The following is an 18906-nucleotide window of genomic DNA, read 5'->3' on the forward strand; positions in this document are numbered from 1 at the left end:
GCCTGACCTTGTTTTTCGGCTTGGATCCAGAAGAGAGGGTTCAAAAAAAGTGGAGAGATTATTCGGGCCGCCGAACAATGAAGATGATGGCACCAAAGAAATTGATTTGGGGCTCGACGATAACTCATCAGAAGAGACCGTGACATGTCCAGAGCTGAGGTTGTTGCGTTGTATTGAGAGTGGGGATGGTTCTGAGAGTGGTGGTGAGGAGGTAAGTTCTAATGAGTTGGACTTAACATTGAAGCTTTGAGACTTTATATTATTGTTTCTTCTTGATGTTTTAATGGTTAGATCTTTTGGGGATTTTCATCCTATAATGGAATGTATTATTTGGGGGGAGGCAATTATATAGTCCATCAATAATAAGGATCAGAGTATGCTTTTTTACCTTTTTTTTCTTGCAGTTGAAGGGATTTGTATTGCATGTGGCAATAGAGATGGTTACCATTTTGGAGTTACTGGCTACTTCTAATCATCTTATTCTTTATTAATAGTGGAATGATGTATTAGGGTTTTTTATGCGATGTGCCACCACATGGGTGGTCCATATCCTGAGAATTGTAACTGTGAAACAATCGTAATAGGTCGATCGATGGGTCGCATGCCTCAATTATGCTATAAATAAGGGAAAAGGCGAGCAAGTGCCCACATTCGATAAAAGTCACAACGTTTATACCGTTAGGATCGTACGATCACTGAAATTTCAGTTCGGTTCGTCGAACCAGTAACGAAACCTATCTGTCTTATGTCTTAAAATAGAAAGCATGCCTTGCAAATGATGAATAATGTGGCTTTACAAATGACACCTTAATAAGGAAATTGATATTTGGACACGCTTTGTTTTATTGATGGATCCCTTCATTATATTTTAAATAAGATTTTTCTCATTGCCAGGGGAGCTTAAAATAGCTGAAGAAGAAAAAGACCTAGCATTAAAAAAGAAACACCCTAAAGTAGAAGTCTAAAGTACGGGGCTCAATATTGAGCAGGCTTTGTCCTAAGCTCAGTTGAGAAGAGACGATCCTAATCTACCCTATCTAACCCCTTAACGATCCAATGGTTAGATCTTATCAGATCGGACACATTTCAACATGTGTCCTCAATGTATATGTATTGGAAATCCGCATACGTTTGATTACAATAGAATTTCCTGATTAAGAAGAATAAATAAAATGCATAATGTCAAAGCTGGTGATGATTATCCACAAATGAAGGTGACTGATGCCTCTTGCCGAATATTAGTTGATGATAGCTAGTGCCTAATGGTCGTTGCCTAAGGTGTCACTTGTAAGATGAGCAACAAAGAGAAAGAAAAACTTTTGCAGTGACTTGAAAACATTGAGAAAAGAAATTCTTGTGGTGAAATGAAATATTGAATTTAGAATAAAATGATCATGCTAAATAAATCCAAGAGTAGTAAATGTTGGTGATTAGACATTGAGAATTAGAAGTTGTAAAAAGTTGTTGTAATCTCGAGTTGGTAAACAAGTCTAGTTAAAGTAGGTTAAGTGGACAAAAGGGATGAGCCTCCAGCTAAATGATCAATGCTTGTTCTTCAACCTGGAGGTTGGTATTATGAACCCAAATCGTTTCATAACTTGATTGATCTTCTTTGAGGGAATATCACCCACTTGACCCACTTCAGCTTAATGTTGTCATCTCTTAATTGGTCAAGCCTCCAGCTTAATGTTGCCATCTCTTATCAACCCCTTCTTGCGCCAAAGTTCTAACCATTTCCAAAGCAGCCGGAGCTACATCAATCGTAATAGGTCGATCGATGGGTCTGATGCCTAGATTATGCTAAATAAGGGAAAAGGCAAGCAAATGTCCACATTCAATGGATAAAAGTCACACCATTTATACCGTTAGGATCGTACAATCGCTGAATTTTCAGTTCGTTACTGGTCATTCAGCGGATAAAAGTCACACCGTTTATACCATTAGGATCGTACGATCACTGAATTTTCGGTTTGGTTCGTCAAGCCAATAAGGAAACGTAGCTGTCTTATGTCTTAAAATAGAAAGCATGCCTTGCAAATGATAATTAATGTGGCTTTACAAATAACACCTTAATTAGGAAATTGATATTTGGACACCCTTTGTTTTATTGATGGATCCCGTCATTATATTTTAAATAAGATTTTTTTCATTGCCAGGGGAGCTTAAAATAGCTGAAGAAGAAAAAAACCTACCATTAAAAAAGAAACACCCTAAAGTAGAAGTTCAAAGTAAGGGGTGTTATGTCAAGCAAAGAGTACTTGAAGCATTACACCCTAGGTATCTAGTTTGGAATACCTAGTTTGTTGCCTCCAGTCCCCATATATAGAGATACACTAGGGTTATTGACTAGTTAATGGACTCTAGCCCATGTAGGCCCACTACACTGGTCCATTATCTTATTGGGCTTATATTAGAACATAATTAGGGTTATACTATATAACCAACAATCTCCTCCTATGTTCTACATATAGCACAATCCAACAGATAGATAATGTAATGTCCAAACAAAATATTGAATCATCCATATCACCATATCAAAAAAGATCCGTAATCCAACTGAAAACAAGAATACTTTTAAGAATAACCAAGAGTTTTAGAAATAATCTAAACTCAAATAAAGAGGTTTCACATGTAAGTGAACTATTTATTCAACTAAAAAGAAAATAATAGTCCCTCACATCTCTATAAGGATTCACTCATCAAGTAAGTCATCCTCATCAAAATCCAGATCGAGGCAAGCTCTTCCATTTTCATCAATTCCTGTAACTTACCAAATATGAATTTCATGAAATTGAATCCAATCATTTGTATAAAATACTAACATATCTAGTTCTATCAGAAGAACTTGTACAATTTCATAATGGCTGAAAAACAAATATCAATAAGCATCATTGTCAAGTTTCAATACAAGAACAAGAACTAAACAGTTTCTTTTAAAAAGAACCATTCCATGTTTCATTTGGAATGTTACAGTCGTCTTATCCAAATTCGAGTTTAGTTGTATCATCAAGTTTGGAATGAAACAACTTTTCCAAAAAAGGACATGTCATCAAATGTGGAATGACACAAAACAACTGTAAACATCAATGAAATATATTAAGTGCTTATCTTAGCCATGAGAGGGAGATTCGAAAATTCAAAATAACATGACGTAGATAAATACCTGTCTAAACAGTCTTTAACCCCATCTCCCCCACAGTTTTGAATATTCGGTCTTTGTTCAGTCCATTTGTGAGACCATCGGCCATATTATCCTTTGTCTGCACATCGAATAAAGTGATTATACCTTGTTCTATGAGATAATTCAGCTTGGCATGTTTCAGCTTGACATGTCTCCTTTTACCATTAAAGAGTGAGTTCTTTACAATCGTAATTGTAGCTTGATTATCACAGAACAAACTTAAAGAGTTAATCTTTAAACGGGTCAGTGGAATGTCCATGATCAGATCTCTTATCCACTCTGCTTCAAGATGATACACGTCGGTTTGGTGTATATCCCAGATGTGTAATCCGATTGGAGTTAAAGGGCGTCGGTATATTCTAATTGCCAAAGGCAAATAGTCGTTCCTTTTAGAACGTTTAAGAGAGCCCCGACGGAAAAAATTACCCAAACAAGAGAGCCCCGATGGAATAAACCCACGTCCAAATCGTTTCTGAGGGATGATGATGGAGACGTTCCAAAATTAGGGTTTTGACTAATGCTTCAAGATTGTTATGTCAAGCAAAGAGTGCTTGAAGCATTACACCCTAGGTATCTAGTTTGGAATACCTAGTATGTTGCCTCCAGCCCCTATATATAGAGATACACTAGGGTTATTGACTAATTAATGGACTCTAGCCCATGTAGGCCCACTACACCGGTCCATTATCTTATTGGGCTTATATTAGAACATAATTAGGGTTATCCTATATACCCAACAAGGGCTCAATATCGAGCAGGCCTTGTCCTAAGCTTAGTTGAGAAGAGACAATCCTAATCTACCCTCTCAAACCCCTTAATGATCCAATGGTTAGATCTTATCAGATCGGATCAACATTTTTCCTCAATGTATATGGATTGAAAATCCGCATACGGTTGATTACAATAGAATTTCCTGATTAAGAAGAACAAACAAAATCTTCTAATTAATGCATACTGTCGAAGCTGGAGATGATTATCGACAAATGAAGGTGACTGATTCCTCTTCCCAAATTTTAGTTGATGATAGCTAGTGCCTAATGTTGGTTGCCTAAGGTGTCACTTGTAAGATGAGTGATGCAGATAGCAGTTTGCCAAAATTTCAGCAAAACATAAGAGGCGTTAAAAGCGCCACTTATTTGAAGGATTTTGTTTCCTAATATAATCCTTATCTTTACCTAATATTTAGTCGTCTATGATTTCTTTAGTTTCCATTTGATTGGTGGTTTTAGTAGTTGCTTGAATTAGAAGTCCTTTTAGAAATTTTTACTCTTATGCAATTATAAAGAAATGGAGGATTGAAGAATGGGGGGATTTTTTTGGAGATTGAATAATATTTACACGTTTTGTGCAAAGAGACACGAGAGTCTTCTTGGAGTTTATTTTTATTTTTACTGTTTTTGCAAAACAGTACTTGAGGTTGAGATCTTGGATTTTTTTATTCTTCCGCTCGCACTAATTTGGTATCAGAGCTGAGATTGACTCGTCGCATTTGTTGCAAAGAAGCGACTACCATGGCTCGCGACTACCATGGCTCGTGGGCATCATCAAAATTATCAAATTGATGAAGTTGAAGAATTAAGGAATCAAAGTCATTAACTTACGAAACGCGTAGCACATTTCAAAACGCGGGGAGGCTACAAAACAGTCTCACCTCGGAAGATACTAACCCCTTTTATCATCGTGCTCCGCAGGGTGAGCCGGGTGAAGGGGAAATACAGGATCGGATGGGTCCAAACCAAAGTTACGTAAATTTGGTCGAAGAATTTGACGGGTCAGTTGAATCGAAGGTTCTAGTTGAACAGCCATATTTAAATTTGGTGGTAGATTTTGAAGAGTTGGTCGAAACGAAGATTCTAGATGAATCGTGTTTTGACGACTACAATGATGATGAAGGTGACGTGATTACTTGGAATGATCAAGGCGAGGCAGTGTTTACTCGATGTACTACGAATAGTCTTATCATTGATAGTAGGGGTTGAGAGGATGTGGTGCCACAAGATATGACTACTGTGTGCTATGGAACCACGAATAAAAAAGCAAAAGAATTTAGATCCGACGGCATAGAGATCGAACTGGAGGATAAATGGTGAAATATTAATTTTATTTCTTCATCAATTTTTGTGGATCCATTTTTATTTGATCATACATTGAAGACTACACTGGATGTTTATGATTTCAAGCCGGTTCAAGGTAATGTAGAAGAATTTGATGCTCTAGAGTTTCTGATGTTAAGCATTCTTCGACACTTCAAAACCCGAGGGTGAGTTTTTGTGAATCTTGGGAACATGATGCCGACAAAAATTAGCAAGACCATGCACTTTTCTAAGAATCAAATCCGAGAACGGATTTTTTTTCAACCCGGGGAGATTGATGCAGACAGCACTTCGCCGAAATTTCAGCAAAAAAATAGGAGGCATTAAAAACCTAATATTTACAGTCTTCTTGGAGTTTTATTTTTATTTTTACTGTTTTTGCAAAACAGTACTTGGGGTTGAGATTTTGGTTTTTTTTAATTCTTCCACTCGCACTAATGAGCAACAAAGAGAAAGAAAAACTACTCTTGCAGTGACTTGAAAACATGAAAAAATTAATTCTTGTGGTAAAATGAAATATTGAATTTAGAATAAAATGATCAAGCTAAATAAACTCACGAGTACCAAATGTTGGCGATTAGACATTAAGACTTAGAAGTTGTTGAATGTTGTCGTAATCTCGAGTTGGTAAACAAGTCTAGTTTAAGTAGGTTAAGTGGACAAAAGGGATTGAGCCTCCAGCTAAATGGTCAAGGCTTGTTCTTCAACCAGGAGGTTGGTGTTACGAACCCGAATCGGTTCATAACGTGATTGATCTTCTTAGAGGGAATATCACCCACTTGACCCACTTCGAGGGAAGGCGCTGTCCACTGTGTACAAAACACAATTTCTGGGATAAATTCTGCATGCATTTATTGATATTTCCTTCTCTCTTTATACATTAAGGCCACACTTGGATCTCACGTACACTTGCATAAAAGTAGGAGAAGGAATAGGAAAATCTCAACTTAATGGACACTTGATAACTCATAACTAATGCTCTTGACAACTCCTAACTTAATAGACTCTAACTAATTATTCTATTCACAAGACTAGCACCTACCTAAAAGGAAAAATCTGCAGTAATAGTTAGCACGAAATAAAACTCTTTGGCACATAACAGTTGGAGGTTCAATCCCAGCTTCCAAACTAAACAAAGGTTCAATGGGCATAATCTGAATTTGGGTGCCAAGGTGATTAATTTCTACTAATTAATATTTAAATTTGAAGTTTAGAACAGATTTTGATATGCTACATGTATGAATGCACAATTTAGTTTTGGTAAGATAGTTTAAATGATGAAATATGGAAACAAAGAAAGAGATACAGATTGCAAAATAAAAGAAGAATTACATAGGTGAAATTACTGCAGACAAGCATTGGTTGGGTTTGTGCACAGGTAAAAATACACTAATAATTCTAACTATAGTTTTAAAAAAATTACTAAATCTACTCTCCACTGTAAAAGAAAAAAAAAAATGAGGCAATTTTATATTTTTCTTGACTACATTAAATAATCAGACACCAAGGCCACTTTAGAAACCATTAGCAAAGATAGATATTAAACTAAGGCACCAATATCCGCACTACCATATTTTGATAATGGCACCACTCATTTTGTTTCACCCAGGATTAATATTAGTAATTTTCCATGCTCTGTTTTCAGTATCAGTCTTTGCTTGGAGTATGTTGCCTGAATGGCCAAACTAAAATGTTTCTGTTAGAAGTTTCAGAAACATGTAGACAGAAATACAGAGGCAACCCATTTAGTCTATCATGCCTTCAAATCCGAGACTTCTTAGTTTAATAAACAGAAACTTATATTTAGGGAAGGATATAGAACAATCTGGAGTCTGGACTGTATATTTCACTCAGAAGATCATTAGAATGACAATGTGAGGATGACAATGGCAAAATACTTTTTTGTGAGCTTTCCTGAAATTTTGCTCTTAGTTTCTGGTTTATACCTTTTTTTAGTCAAACATGATTAACCATTCAGAATAACATAGAAATCACCATACACTGGAACTCGATTACTCCCCGGTTTTCTGAATGAGATTACAAGACCTAGAGGGAAGGAAAGAAAATGAACTTTCAGAAAACTTCAAATGCTGGTGGAGGAACTCACGAATTTTAGCAAAGGGAGAGCTATCGAAGTCCAATGGTGAGAAATAAGAATTATCATCATCGCCTTTCACGTTCAAAACATGTGTTCCACTAGAAGTACTAAAGCCGAAATCGAATCCCTTACATCTTAAACTAGTTGTTGCTTCATTGTTCTGTCCTTGATCTGATGCTCCTTAGCCTCTAATATCGTCCATGGGAAGAACAAGAGTGTGACCTTGGAACAGAGCGACATGCACGAATAACTTGTCCTTTCTTGAGAAGGTTGTGCCACAGGAACACAGCCACTTATCACGACCACAATGTTTTTCATGAGTTTTCCAGTCAGAGATAACAGAGAACTTCTTACAATTGCACCGACTACAGGTATAGCTTTTATCGCAGTGGCTTCTCTTGTAATGGTTTTTGACACAAAGGATGGTCTTAAAAGGTTGAAATTTCTTGTGGTCCTTGTTTCGCTTGCCATCCACATAAGGACATGAATATCTTTTTCTAAGCACAGACTCAACATTTGCTTCCTTACTAGACTTTGCAAGGGCAGCTGGGGTCTTGTATTCCATGCCCTCGCATATGCATTCGTAAATTTGCATCTATCTTAAATCCCTTTCCACATATTGAACAAAGGTGGGTATGTGGTGCTAAAATTACCTCTCAAGTTGTAAAACCTCGTATGAACCAGGTGGGAGGTTTTCCCCTTCTGCTGTATCTTCATAGTCCTTCGTATCATATTCTTCTCCCATGACAAGAGATTCGGACCCTTCAACGATGGAACTAGACTGTTCACATTGATCAATATTTTTCTGCTCATCCCCACAATTACTCATAGCTTTGATATGATCATCATAACCCATGACCATACTCATGTTTTGATGAAAACTGATGTTCTTGACTAGGCTAGTCTGACCTCCAAATATGCTACCCGATTGCCAAACAAAAGGATGTGTTGCCGAGGGTGTGTTCTTCGCAGGTGGAAGAAGAGTACCCGCGGTTGACATCAACTGAATTATGATCGAAATGAGATCGGCCGATACAAGATGCTGCTTCGCAACTAGTTCACTATACCTTATGTTAAACAATGTGTTATTCTTCAACATAGATGGTTTTGATACGGTGAGAGACAGAAACTACTGTAAAGGCCAAAATAGCCACACTAAAGAAATGGACAAAAGCAATCTGTTTGATTACATAACTTTGGTTTTCCTTTTAGTCCTTATTAAAAAGTTGAAGAACTAAACACCTTTTCTTCAATAGAACTAAACCCACAAGTTTTCTCTATCCCTTTATATCTCATTAACTCTCTGGCGATCTTGACCCCTTGCCATCTTCCTACCCTTGCATATATGTTGGAAAGAAGCACATAAATTCCACTTCCTTGAGGATTTAACTCTATAATTCTATTCCCCACTCGTTCTGCTATGCCGACGTTGCGATGGATCTCACAGCCATTTAAAAGCGCACCCCAGATTGTGCTACTTGGTTGAATAGGCATCGATTCTACTAATCTCTCAGCCTCTACGAGGTCCCCGGCTCGACTTAGAAGATCAACCATGCATCCATAGTGTTCTATGGTGGGCGTGATTCCATGCACACTTTTCATGGAGTTGAAATGCTCATGGGCTTCATCAATCAACCCTGTATGACTACAAGCAAATAGAACTCCAATATATGTGATATGATCAGGAATGACACCTTCCCTTTGCATTTCACTAAACAGATATAGTGCTTCCTTCCCCCTCCCATTCATGGCCAATCCTATTATCATACTAGTCCAAGCAGTCACATCTTTCCTTTGTAAGCTACTAAAAATTTGCAATGCACTTTGTGTATCCCCAACCTTGGCATACATGTCTAGAAGAGAAGTGCTAATAGCAATATCCTTCTGAATGTTAGTCTTTTCTACATAGCCATGAATTCTTTGACCCATAGCCAGAGATCCCAACTGGGCACATACACCCAATAAACTCAACAAGGTAACTTCGTCGAGCTCCACACCTGCAATACACATATCAACAAAGAGACTCAGTGCTTCGTTCACTCGGCCATATTGGTTATAGGCACTTATCAGTGTATTCCAAGACACCACATTCCTTTGTGGCATGTCGTTAAAGAATTCCCGCGCAAGCTTTAAGCTTCCACACCTAGCATACATGTCTAAAATAGCAGTGTCAAGAATAACATTCGATTTTGAATTTGAATTCACTTTGGTAGGAACAATCCCAAATTGATGAAGCCTACTATGGACCCATTTTCCAGTTTCGAGATCCCTAGTCTGCGCACACGCGACTAGAACATTCACCATCGTGATGTCGTTCGGCTCGAGATCCATTTCCTTAAACAATTTTATCGCCTCACTAGCGCGATTATTGTTAACATAACCAGCAATCAAGGTAGACCAAGTGACCACATTTCTTTTAGGCATTACGTCAAACACTTGTTTCCCATATTCCAAATCAGCACAAGACACATACATATGTATCAAAGTACTAGAGACATATATATCTGATTTGAACCCCGTTTTAACGATTCGATCATGAATGCACTTGCCGTAATTAGAGTCATAAATCTTGGTACAAGCTCGAAGAACAAAGGGGAATGTGAAATTGTCAGGAGAGTAACCCAATTGTTGCATTTCTCTGTACATGGAGAGAGCTATCTTTGGGTCATAGCCGTTAGAGAATCCTCTAATCATTGAGTTCCATATGTAGATGCTTGGATTGTCTATATGAAGGAAAATAGATTGGGCATAATCGAGGTTACCCATTTCAGGACTTGTGCAGAAATCTACGAGTTTGCTTATGGAGATCATGTCTTTCACTTGAGCCGTGGTGATCATTTGCCCATGTAGTTGTTTCAGCTCTCTCATGGTTTTGCATTTTTCGAGTAAACAGAGGATGGTGTGGTTGTTTTTCATGATTTTTTGTTGTTTCTACAGGGGTAGAAGACCATCGGTAATGAGAATCGCATAGGTTCACACACTGAACTTCAGTGTATGCACGGAGCATTGCTCTTCGAAGAGGAACAACTCTGAAAATAGACTATACTCCAAGGGTCTGTATACAATGTCAAGAAAAGATAGTTACATGATAAGACAGTAAAGACTTCCAAATGCTGTGTTTGGATTGCCAGAATCAGAAATTGGAATCGGCATCCTATTCCAATTTGTATTCCGATTGATTCTCCTATAAAAGGAATGGAAATTTTAAATTTTAAAAAAAAAAATTAATGCAAAAATTTCTAATAAAAATTTCATTCCAACTGGGGCAAATTTTGATTACCATCTCTTAGGGCTTGAAACAGATTCTAGCATTTTTTTTCCTTTGATCTTGATTACCCATGTCATTTTTAGCACCTGATTTCATTCATTTTTTTAACCAAACCCCAAAGTTGGGTGGAACTGGAATAAGATGCCAAATGCACCCAGAATGCAAAAGCGTGTTTCTAACACAAACGGTTCTTAAAATCCAAAACAAAGAGGGCCTTAGTTGTTATGATTTATGGCCAAACTCATGACATGGTGCGCATTAATTGCATCCTTTGATCTTGTAGGAAGGTTTGGTTTGGCAGCCATGAATAGTTTCTCTTGATTTTCTGCCTTGAAAAAAGATTTATCCAAGATTTGATAAGCCCTTTGTTTCTTTGAAACGATTTAACCTAAAAAAATGTTTTGCCAAATGAATAGAAAGACCAAAACAATTTTAGAACAAAATATATTTTTCCCTAGACCACGGACACGGCCCGACACGCATGTATGTTTATATGAATTTTGTTTCATGTAAAACTGGATTACTCAACAAATTCCAATGCCCCCTGAAAGGCCCAAGCCTTTCTTCCACTCCACCCTTATTAGGGTGTGAAAGTTTCTTGAATATTCTAATGTGGGACTGAAAGTCACAAGTTTCTTGAATATTCCATTGAAATTCAAACCCTACTCACACGTCACTTTAATTTTTGGGTTCAAGTCACAAGACACCACAAAAATAAGAGCTTTTGAAAATCAAAAGGGTGATTCCAATTTTGAATCTTCCCTCCAAAATTTTGGTTCAAAAAGTGACTTTCTTATTTGAAAAATTCTAACACCTCTTGTGTTTGTTATTGTTGTATTGTTTCTTGTACTTTTGGGGGTGGTCCATCACGGCCCTCTTCCTTTTTTAATGAATTCATCCTGCCATTTCAAAATAAAAAAAAAGCACCTCAAGGTTGAAAAATAAAACCGTGACCAATTTATAAGCAGGCCCAACCCATATTTCTATACTTCTTCGGGAAAGAGAGCCTTTAGGAAAATATGCCATTTGTCAAAGAAAAAGAGTAATGCTAGGGAGACTGGGAGTACAACCAAGAATGGGATCGAAAAAATGTCATCGCTACAAACATCACATTGACGTGCCTAGCCTTAATTAGGTATAAGAAAATTTGCAAAAAGTAAATTTTTCTGCACACATGGTAAGTTCTCATTGTTGGGCTCTCTATCAGTCGTACTATTGGTCTCCATATCATTTTCCAAGAAGAAAATTAGGAATATTTTTTCTTAAAGCTCCATTTCTTTTTATGTAAAATGGGTGTATTACAAATTTATCGATCATTTTTAAGTGAAAGAATGGCCCTAAAAATCATTTTACACCCATTTTATGTCGAAAGAAACGGAGACTTTAAAAAATCAATGGGAAAATTACATTTACACCCCCTCTAGTTTCTGACACATCCACTTCAACCCCTATAGTTTAAAACGTGACAAAGGCATCCCCTGTAGTTTTGTTGGGTTTTTTTAATTGGACGGTGCAAACAGCGCGCGTGAAATGACCCATTTGCCTTCTATTTTAACTAGACTGAAAAGGAAGAAAACAACTGGTTGGGTTTTTTATCTTTGGGTTTTTACTCGACTGAGCTAGGGTTTTCACCGTGTGTAAGACGAACGACGATTTCCCGTCATCTTCAACCTTGGAACCATCGATTCGAGTGTTTCTAAAACATTCGTCTTCTCCAAACGTTTCAGGTTTGGAAGATTTCTGTCTTTTAATGTCATGTTGTTAGTATATTGTAGAAAATTATTGGTAGGTTTAAAATAGTTTACAAACCCTTTTGTCTCTAAATATTTTATGAAGTTTTAAAGGCTTGATTCCAAAGCTCCCACTGAAAACAAAGTTTTTGTGATTTTTTAATGGAAAATTGTCGGGTTAGGTGTTCTTTCGATGTAAACTGTAATACTAGTTAGGGTTTATGAGTATTTTATTGGTTTTTTGTGGAATGTCGAATTTTTTTGTGGAGAAACACTATGTTGTGGTCCCAATTTGTGAGAAAGATGTCATTTTGCCCCTTTTTTAGGGCTTTTTGTGCTATCTGTCTTGCATATGGTGTTACGGTGGTCCCACTTAGATTGTTTTGGTATCCGTGTGTAGACGCCCCATTTTGACCGGACCCAAGTTCATTATGTTCGAGCAAAACCCCATCCAATCACCAAGCTAGGATCCCAAATTGCATCATTAGTTAGGATCGGGTCTCACTGAGGCCCCCGCCAAATTTCATCAAAATCCGATCTGATTGGTCAAATAAGACGAGCCGGGAAAGAGGGTGCGCATTACAAATCAAAAGGGGGGCGAATTATCCTGTGATGGTCGCGCCCAGGCCAAATAGGACAAAAATGGCGGGCGCGACTCATCCAGATTCGCGCGCCTCATCAAAAGGGGGTGCGAATATCAACACAGATATTTTAATATATATAAAAAAAATCAGAAATGAGAGGATCACTGTTCATTTTCGTGAAAATCCGAGAGAGAGAGATTTGGGTTTTTCATCTTTTCCGGCAAGAATCCGGTTGGATTCCGACCAATTCCTCCTCCGGCAACTCCATCCACCACCGATCCTCCTCCTCCGGCAACTCCATCCACCACCGATCCTCCTCCTCTGCAAATCCTCCGGCAACTCCATCCACCACAGATCCTCCTCCTCTGCAAATCCTCCGGCAACTCCATCCACCACCGATCCTCCTCCTCCGGCAACTCCATCCACCACCGATCCTCCTCCTCCGGCAACTCCATCCACCACCGATCCTCCTCCTCTGCAAATCCACCGGCTCCACCACCGATCCTCCTCCTCTGCAAATCCACCGGCTCTCACCACTATCTCTCCCACCTCCAAGCTCCGGCTGTGAAATAGAGATCTCAGATCTGAGATCTCGGATCTGAAAAGAGAAGGATATTTTCGTTGTTTTTTTTTTTAACAGAGAGGGAGGACTAAGATCTGATCATTTTCTAGTCGGTTTTCGTTTTATTTCTTCTTCTTGTTTGTTTCGGTGATCTCTGTATCTCCGATCTTCTCTAGTCAGAAAGACCTATCGAAATCTCAGATCTATTTTTTTTAGGCATTGAAAATCTTGTTTGAGTCCAAAACCCTAGATCTGTGCAATTTCTCTTCAGATCTAAGTCTCATAGGTTTAGATTTTTTTTTTCTTTTCTTTGAATTGAAGATGCAGATCTCCTTAGTTGAAAAATCTGAGAGAGATTATGAGAGAGTAGATTTTGATCCAGAAATCCGAATCCCCAAACCTATTTGATTTGATCTATTTGTATATAACCTAGATCTGGATCTTCTAATTTTAGATCAGATCAAAGAAATTCAAGATCTACACCTTTGAGCACCAGATCCAAAGCTTTTGTATCGGTTTACCTCAATCAAGATCAGTTCCCTCTGGATTTGTTTGAGATCTGATGGCAAGGAAGTGATTTTCAGTTGCAATACAGGTATTTAACAAATTCTCTTTAATTTCTGTTGTATTTTGTTGATATTCATGCTTATTTAAGAAGATCAGTATTTGATTTCACTAAGAAAGATCAGTATTTGATCTGTTTTGTAGACGAGGAGATAATTTTATTTATTTATTTTATTTTTCATTTTTATAAAAAAAAAATGGAAGATCATCTTCCTTTGAAATTCCCCTGAATTGCTTATAGTTGTAGAGATTTTGATTTGGATCTCAAATTTTAATTTCATATGATTCAATTCTTTATTGCTTATGGCATTCACGTGATGATTTATATTCCCGAATCCCTCCCCATAAAATTGGAAAGATGTTTAAATGTTTGGCCCATTTGTTCCCTGTGGAAAATTGTGAAGTGCCAAGATGAGCATGGTATATATAATGGGATTATATGTTGTCATATTTGTGGAGTTTTGGATCTGTATTTTTGAATCGGTAGAGAAGAGCTTGTGGAGAATTATAATAGTATTTGACTATTTTTTTTTCCCACCCTAACAGATAAGGTGTTTTAGTGGAGGAATTTAAAGAATAATAGTGTTAATGTCAACTCCTGTGTTAATATATAGTCATGGTGGTTAATTGCATGGCCTTGATTATGTTATTCTCTCTGATCAGTTTATGAGTGTTGCATGGTTCTCTAAATTATTAGAAGATGAGTTACTGCGTAAAGGATTATGGTTGTGTTGTTTCATAAAGAATTCATGATTATAGTTTCAAGATTTGAATATATTACTCATGAAATCTGCTGGTAATTTCTCTTTGCTACAGATTTTGTTCTTAACTGTTTACTCAATAGCTGTGTCTAAAAGAATGATATATGTGTTCACAAAATTAAAGGGGATTGATTCGCAACCATGATTTAAAATTTTTAAATCTCTCTCTTGTTGCAAGTGTCAAGGACAGGATAAATAGTCAGGAAATGATATCAACACTCTAATGCATTGATTTCAAGTTCTATTAAATTGCTTTTAGTATTTAAAAGGATATCAATAAGTTATTATTGGTTATAAAAACCTCCTACTAGCTCATCAAATATGAAAATATTGAAGTGTTTAATATCATTTTTTTTTATCTCATTAGGCTACCCAGCGGCTTGTCTGGGCTAATTAATCTTATTTTAAATAAATTGTTTAATTGAAGAAGGAAATCAGATGATTTGCACTATTCGATGTCCTTGACACGAATATCGTCTGATTTCAAGGCGGTTTGTAGAAATATTATATGTGTAGGGAATCAGATGATTACTTTGGCATCATCTGATTTCATTGGAGTCCTCGTATTGAGGTTTGTGGTTGGTTTTGAAGTGTTTGATATTGTTTTTACTTCATTAGGCTACCCAGCGGCTGGTCTGGGCTAATTAATTTTTATTTTAAATAAATTGTTTGATTGAAGAAGGAAATCAGACGATTTGCACTATTCGATGTCCCTGACACGAATATCGTCTGATTTCAAGGCGGTTTGTAGAAATATTATATGTGTAGGAAATCAAATGATTACTTTGGCATCATCTGATTTCATTGGAGTCCCCGTATTGGGGTTTGTGGTTGGTTTTGAAGTGTTTGATATTATTTTTACTTCATTAGGCTACCTAGCGGCTGGTCTGGGCTAATTAATGTTGTTTATCATGCTATTTGAATTTGAATTTGAGTTTGAGATTGCCTAGTAATTCTTTTCTACTCTCTTGGTGGACTAGCACAGTCTTCTAGACTTCTTTAGATAATAGAACCTGTACTAGGAGACATACTCTGTCTCGTTAGGCAATCCTCCTTTGGAGGCAAGCCTCATTTGTAGAATCCTCTCTGAGGTTGCACCTCAATTTGTTCCTCTGTTAATTAGAGACCAATTTGGTCAATTAGTTGTCTTAGCCTTGCTTACCTCTTGTAAAGGCAATGATAAGGTTACTTGGAGCCCATCTTTGTGTGTGTTTGGAAGACCCGCCCGGTCTCATTCTCTTGCTAAACCTCCTCTTTGTGCGTCGTTTGGTTTTGGGAGAACACCCTACTTGGCTTGGCTTCATACCCCTACCCTTATGGGTATTGGGTTGCACATTTGTTGCACCCTAGGGCTAGGTAGCTGTCCGGCCCGGCTGGGTGTTTTACCTCTGCCAAATGTGCACAAATTCTTATTCCTTTTTACTTGTGAGCTTCTCCTTATTCGATAGTTCATTCGCATAGGAGTTAGCCCTTGATTAGAGAGTCTTTGACTCATTCATCCTTTAGATGGTGTTATTAGAGAGTCTTTGACTCATTTGCCTTTTAGGAGGTGTTATAGGAGAGTTTTTGACTCATTTGTCTTTAATGTAGTGTTATAGTTGTTGTCAGTGGAGTCTTTGACTCGTGTTTTCATCTCTTAGAGAGTCTTTGACTCGTGTATCCTTTAGTTGTTGTCAGTAGAGTCTTTGACTCGTGTGTTCTTCTCTCTTAGAGAGTCTTCGAATCGTGTTTCCATTTCTTTCAGAGAATCTTTGGCTCATTTATTCTTTTGGTGATGTTATTAGAGAGTCTTTGACTAATTTATCTTTTTCGCAGTTTTCTTAGAGAGTCTTTGACTCATTTGTTCTTTCAGTTGGATTTATTAGAGAGTCTTTGACTCGCCTTTCCTTTTGCAGTATCATTAGAGAGTCTTTGACTCCGTTATCTCATTTTCAGTGTTATCAGTTGCTCTTATTAGAGAGTCTTTGACTCATTTATCCTCCAGTTGCTCTTATTAGAGAGTCTTTGACTCATTTATCCTCTAGTTGCTTTTATTAGAGAGTCTTTGACTCGGTTGCTTCCTTTGTGCTGTTATTAGAGAGTCTTTGACTCATTTGCTCTTATAACGGTATTATTAGAGCATAGTTTCCCTTATTCACCCTAGGGTTTGTCCCTAGGGTGTTGTTTTTTGTATTTTCCCTCCGGTCTTTGGCCAAAAGGGTGAAAACATCAGAAATTTTAAAATCCATAAACATTGAAATCATTAAAAATCTCAAAAACATTAGAAACTTAAAACATAAAAAATAGTTGATTTGCTGTAAGTGTTTGTTAGGTAGAGAGTTCGTTTCGAACTACGTTGGCTTGATCCTCTTCCGAGGTACGTAGTGCAGCTTGGGATTTACATCCCAAGTCCAGCCAAACTTTTTTGTAAATAAACGTTTTAAACCTTCTTCAAAAACCTTTAAAATCTTATTTTCAAAAGATCTTCCTCTAGAGTTAGGAGTTTCTCCTAGATAGAGAGTTTTAGAGTTAGGGTTTTTCTTTTGATAGGTTGTTTGATTGTTTGTTTGATGTGTGCTTGTTTTAGAGTTAGGGGTCTGTCCTAGAGTTATAGGAGCGCCTCCGTCCAGTCAGTCGGCGATCCACATCGCCGAGTGATGACTAGAGTAGGATACGCTAGTCCACCTTTGGTTTTCCTTAGGAAATACAGCCTAGTTACACATAGGTTGTAGGAACCACCTGCATTAGCCTAGGGCTAATCTGCATTTAGTTAGGGCATATAGGGTGTCCTAAAATCCACAATTCACTGAAATTTAAATAATCGTACAAGAAACCTTAATAATAGGTTCGGTCTTTTAGATCGAGTCTAGGATAGAGGTCTAGGTGTCTTAGGCATCCTAGCTTAGAATAGGCGCGAAGAACTACGTTGCCTTGATTCTCGTGGAGGCGGGGATACGTAGGCTTCTTTGGATGAATACCAGACCATCCGAGGACTCGGGCTAATAATTTAGAGTCTTAGGATTTGTTGTATATTTATTGTATGATTTGATATGTTTTCTTACTTTCTTGTACTGATCCTATACCTTTAGTTATAGCTTGCATGTGTTTGCACATCAGAACTTAGACACCCATTAGGCATGTCACTCATAACCTAGCTATGCTTAGGTGATGCATCTTTCATTTTATTTTATGTGTGTTTATTATTTATATTCTCAGGAAATGCATGCTTAGGTAGACGACTCCTGAGGATTGTTCCCATTTCACATGATTTTTACCCAAACTTCTTTGGAGTTAATAATAAATGGCATAAGAGACCAAGTGCTTGCACTCGGAAGAATCGGGGGTGCTCTCAGACCTTCCCCATTCGTAACCAGGCACGAACCCATATATATATTTCTGGTTATCCATTGCACAGAGGATTTGATTTTAGGGTTCCATGGCATATCCATGGATGGCGACTCTGAGTTTATTTTAGGTATGTCTCGGTTTCGAACCTCGGTTCCGGATCAAGACATATTTCTTTCTTTTTATATCGCCACTCGTGCTATGCTATGAGGGTGGCATCCGTTTTGAGAGTTCCTTGGCAGAGCTCTCCATTCACGTGGATGATCCAGAAGATGGTGTTAGGGACCCGTTCCCTCGCCGCCTATCTCGGATCGGGGTCCACACCGTGTTGCATATTTGTGTTCACATTAAGCATGTTGGGTTCCCCCACTAGAGATTCAGTGTTTTTTGGTTTGAAAGTAGGGTGCATATGTTGTGGTACCCCGCTGGAGAATCCATGTATTTTGTATTGAAAATAGGGGTCTGCCACTGCAGAGGTGCAAATGTTGTGGTCCCCCCACTGGAAATTCTATGATTTATGCTTTGAGAATAGAAATAGAGATATTTTTTTATTTGTAAGAAAAAAACCCTGTGACCCTCTGCGCAATGAGTGAATGTTGTGGTCCCCCCTTTGCAAAGTCAATGTTTTTTGCTTTCTAATTAGGGGTCTAGCAGCGCAATTGGGTATATATTGTGCTCTCCCACTGTAAGGGAGTGTATGTTGTACTCCCCCTTTGCAAAGTCAATGCTTTTGCTTTAAAA

At 37.7% G+C, this 18906-nt stretch overlaps 2 protein-coding genes across 2 annotated transcripts; both read right to left on the reverse strand.

The window, feature by feature from the left end:
- Positions 1-7111: 7111 nt before the first annotated feature.
- LOC143845405 (zinc finger protein STOP1 homolog) lies at positions 7112-8471 on the reverse strand. Its single transcript, XM_077353727.1, is given in 3 exon segments — positions 7112-7932; positions 7934-8024; positions 8027-8471. Coding segments are annotated over 3 exon segments (915 nt in total). The 3' UTR covers positions 7112-7553.
- A 119-nt stretch (positions 8472-8590) lies between these two features.
- On the reverse strand, positions 8591-10400 carry MEF19 (mitochondrial editing factor 19). The gene has a single exon (XM_077353726.1). It carries the CDS (start codon positions 10286-10288, stop codon positions 8591-8593), a length of 1698 nt encoding a protein of 565 aa, XP_077209841.1. The 5' UTR covers positions 10289-10400.
- Positions 10401-18906: the final 8506 nt, after the last annotated feature.

This window comes from Tasmannia lanceolata, unplaced genomic scaffold, assembly GCF_043159265.1.
Source record: "Tasmannia lanceolata isolate RefF3 unplaced genomic scaffold, GAP_Taslan_0.1 ptg000015l, whole genome shotgun sequence".
Classification (NCBI taxonomy): Eukaryota; Viridiplantae; Streptophyta; class Magnoliopsida; order Canellales; family Winteraceae; genus Tasmannia; species Tasmannia lanceolata.

Excerpts from the sequence above, each read along its gene's own strand:
- MEF19 (XM_077353726.1), bottom strand. The coding sequence starts at position 10,288 with ATGAAAAACAACCACACCATCCTCTGTTTACTCGAAAAATGCAAAACC.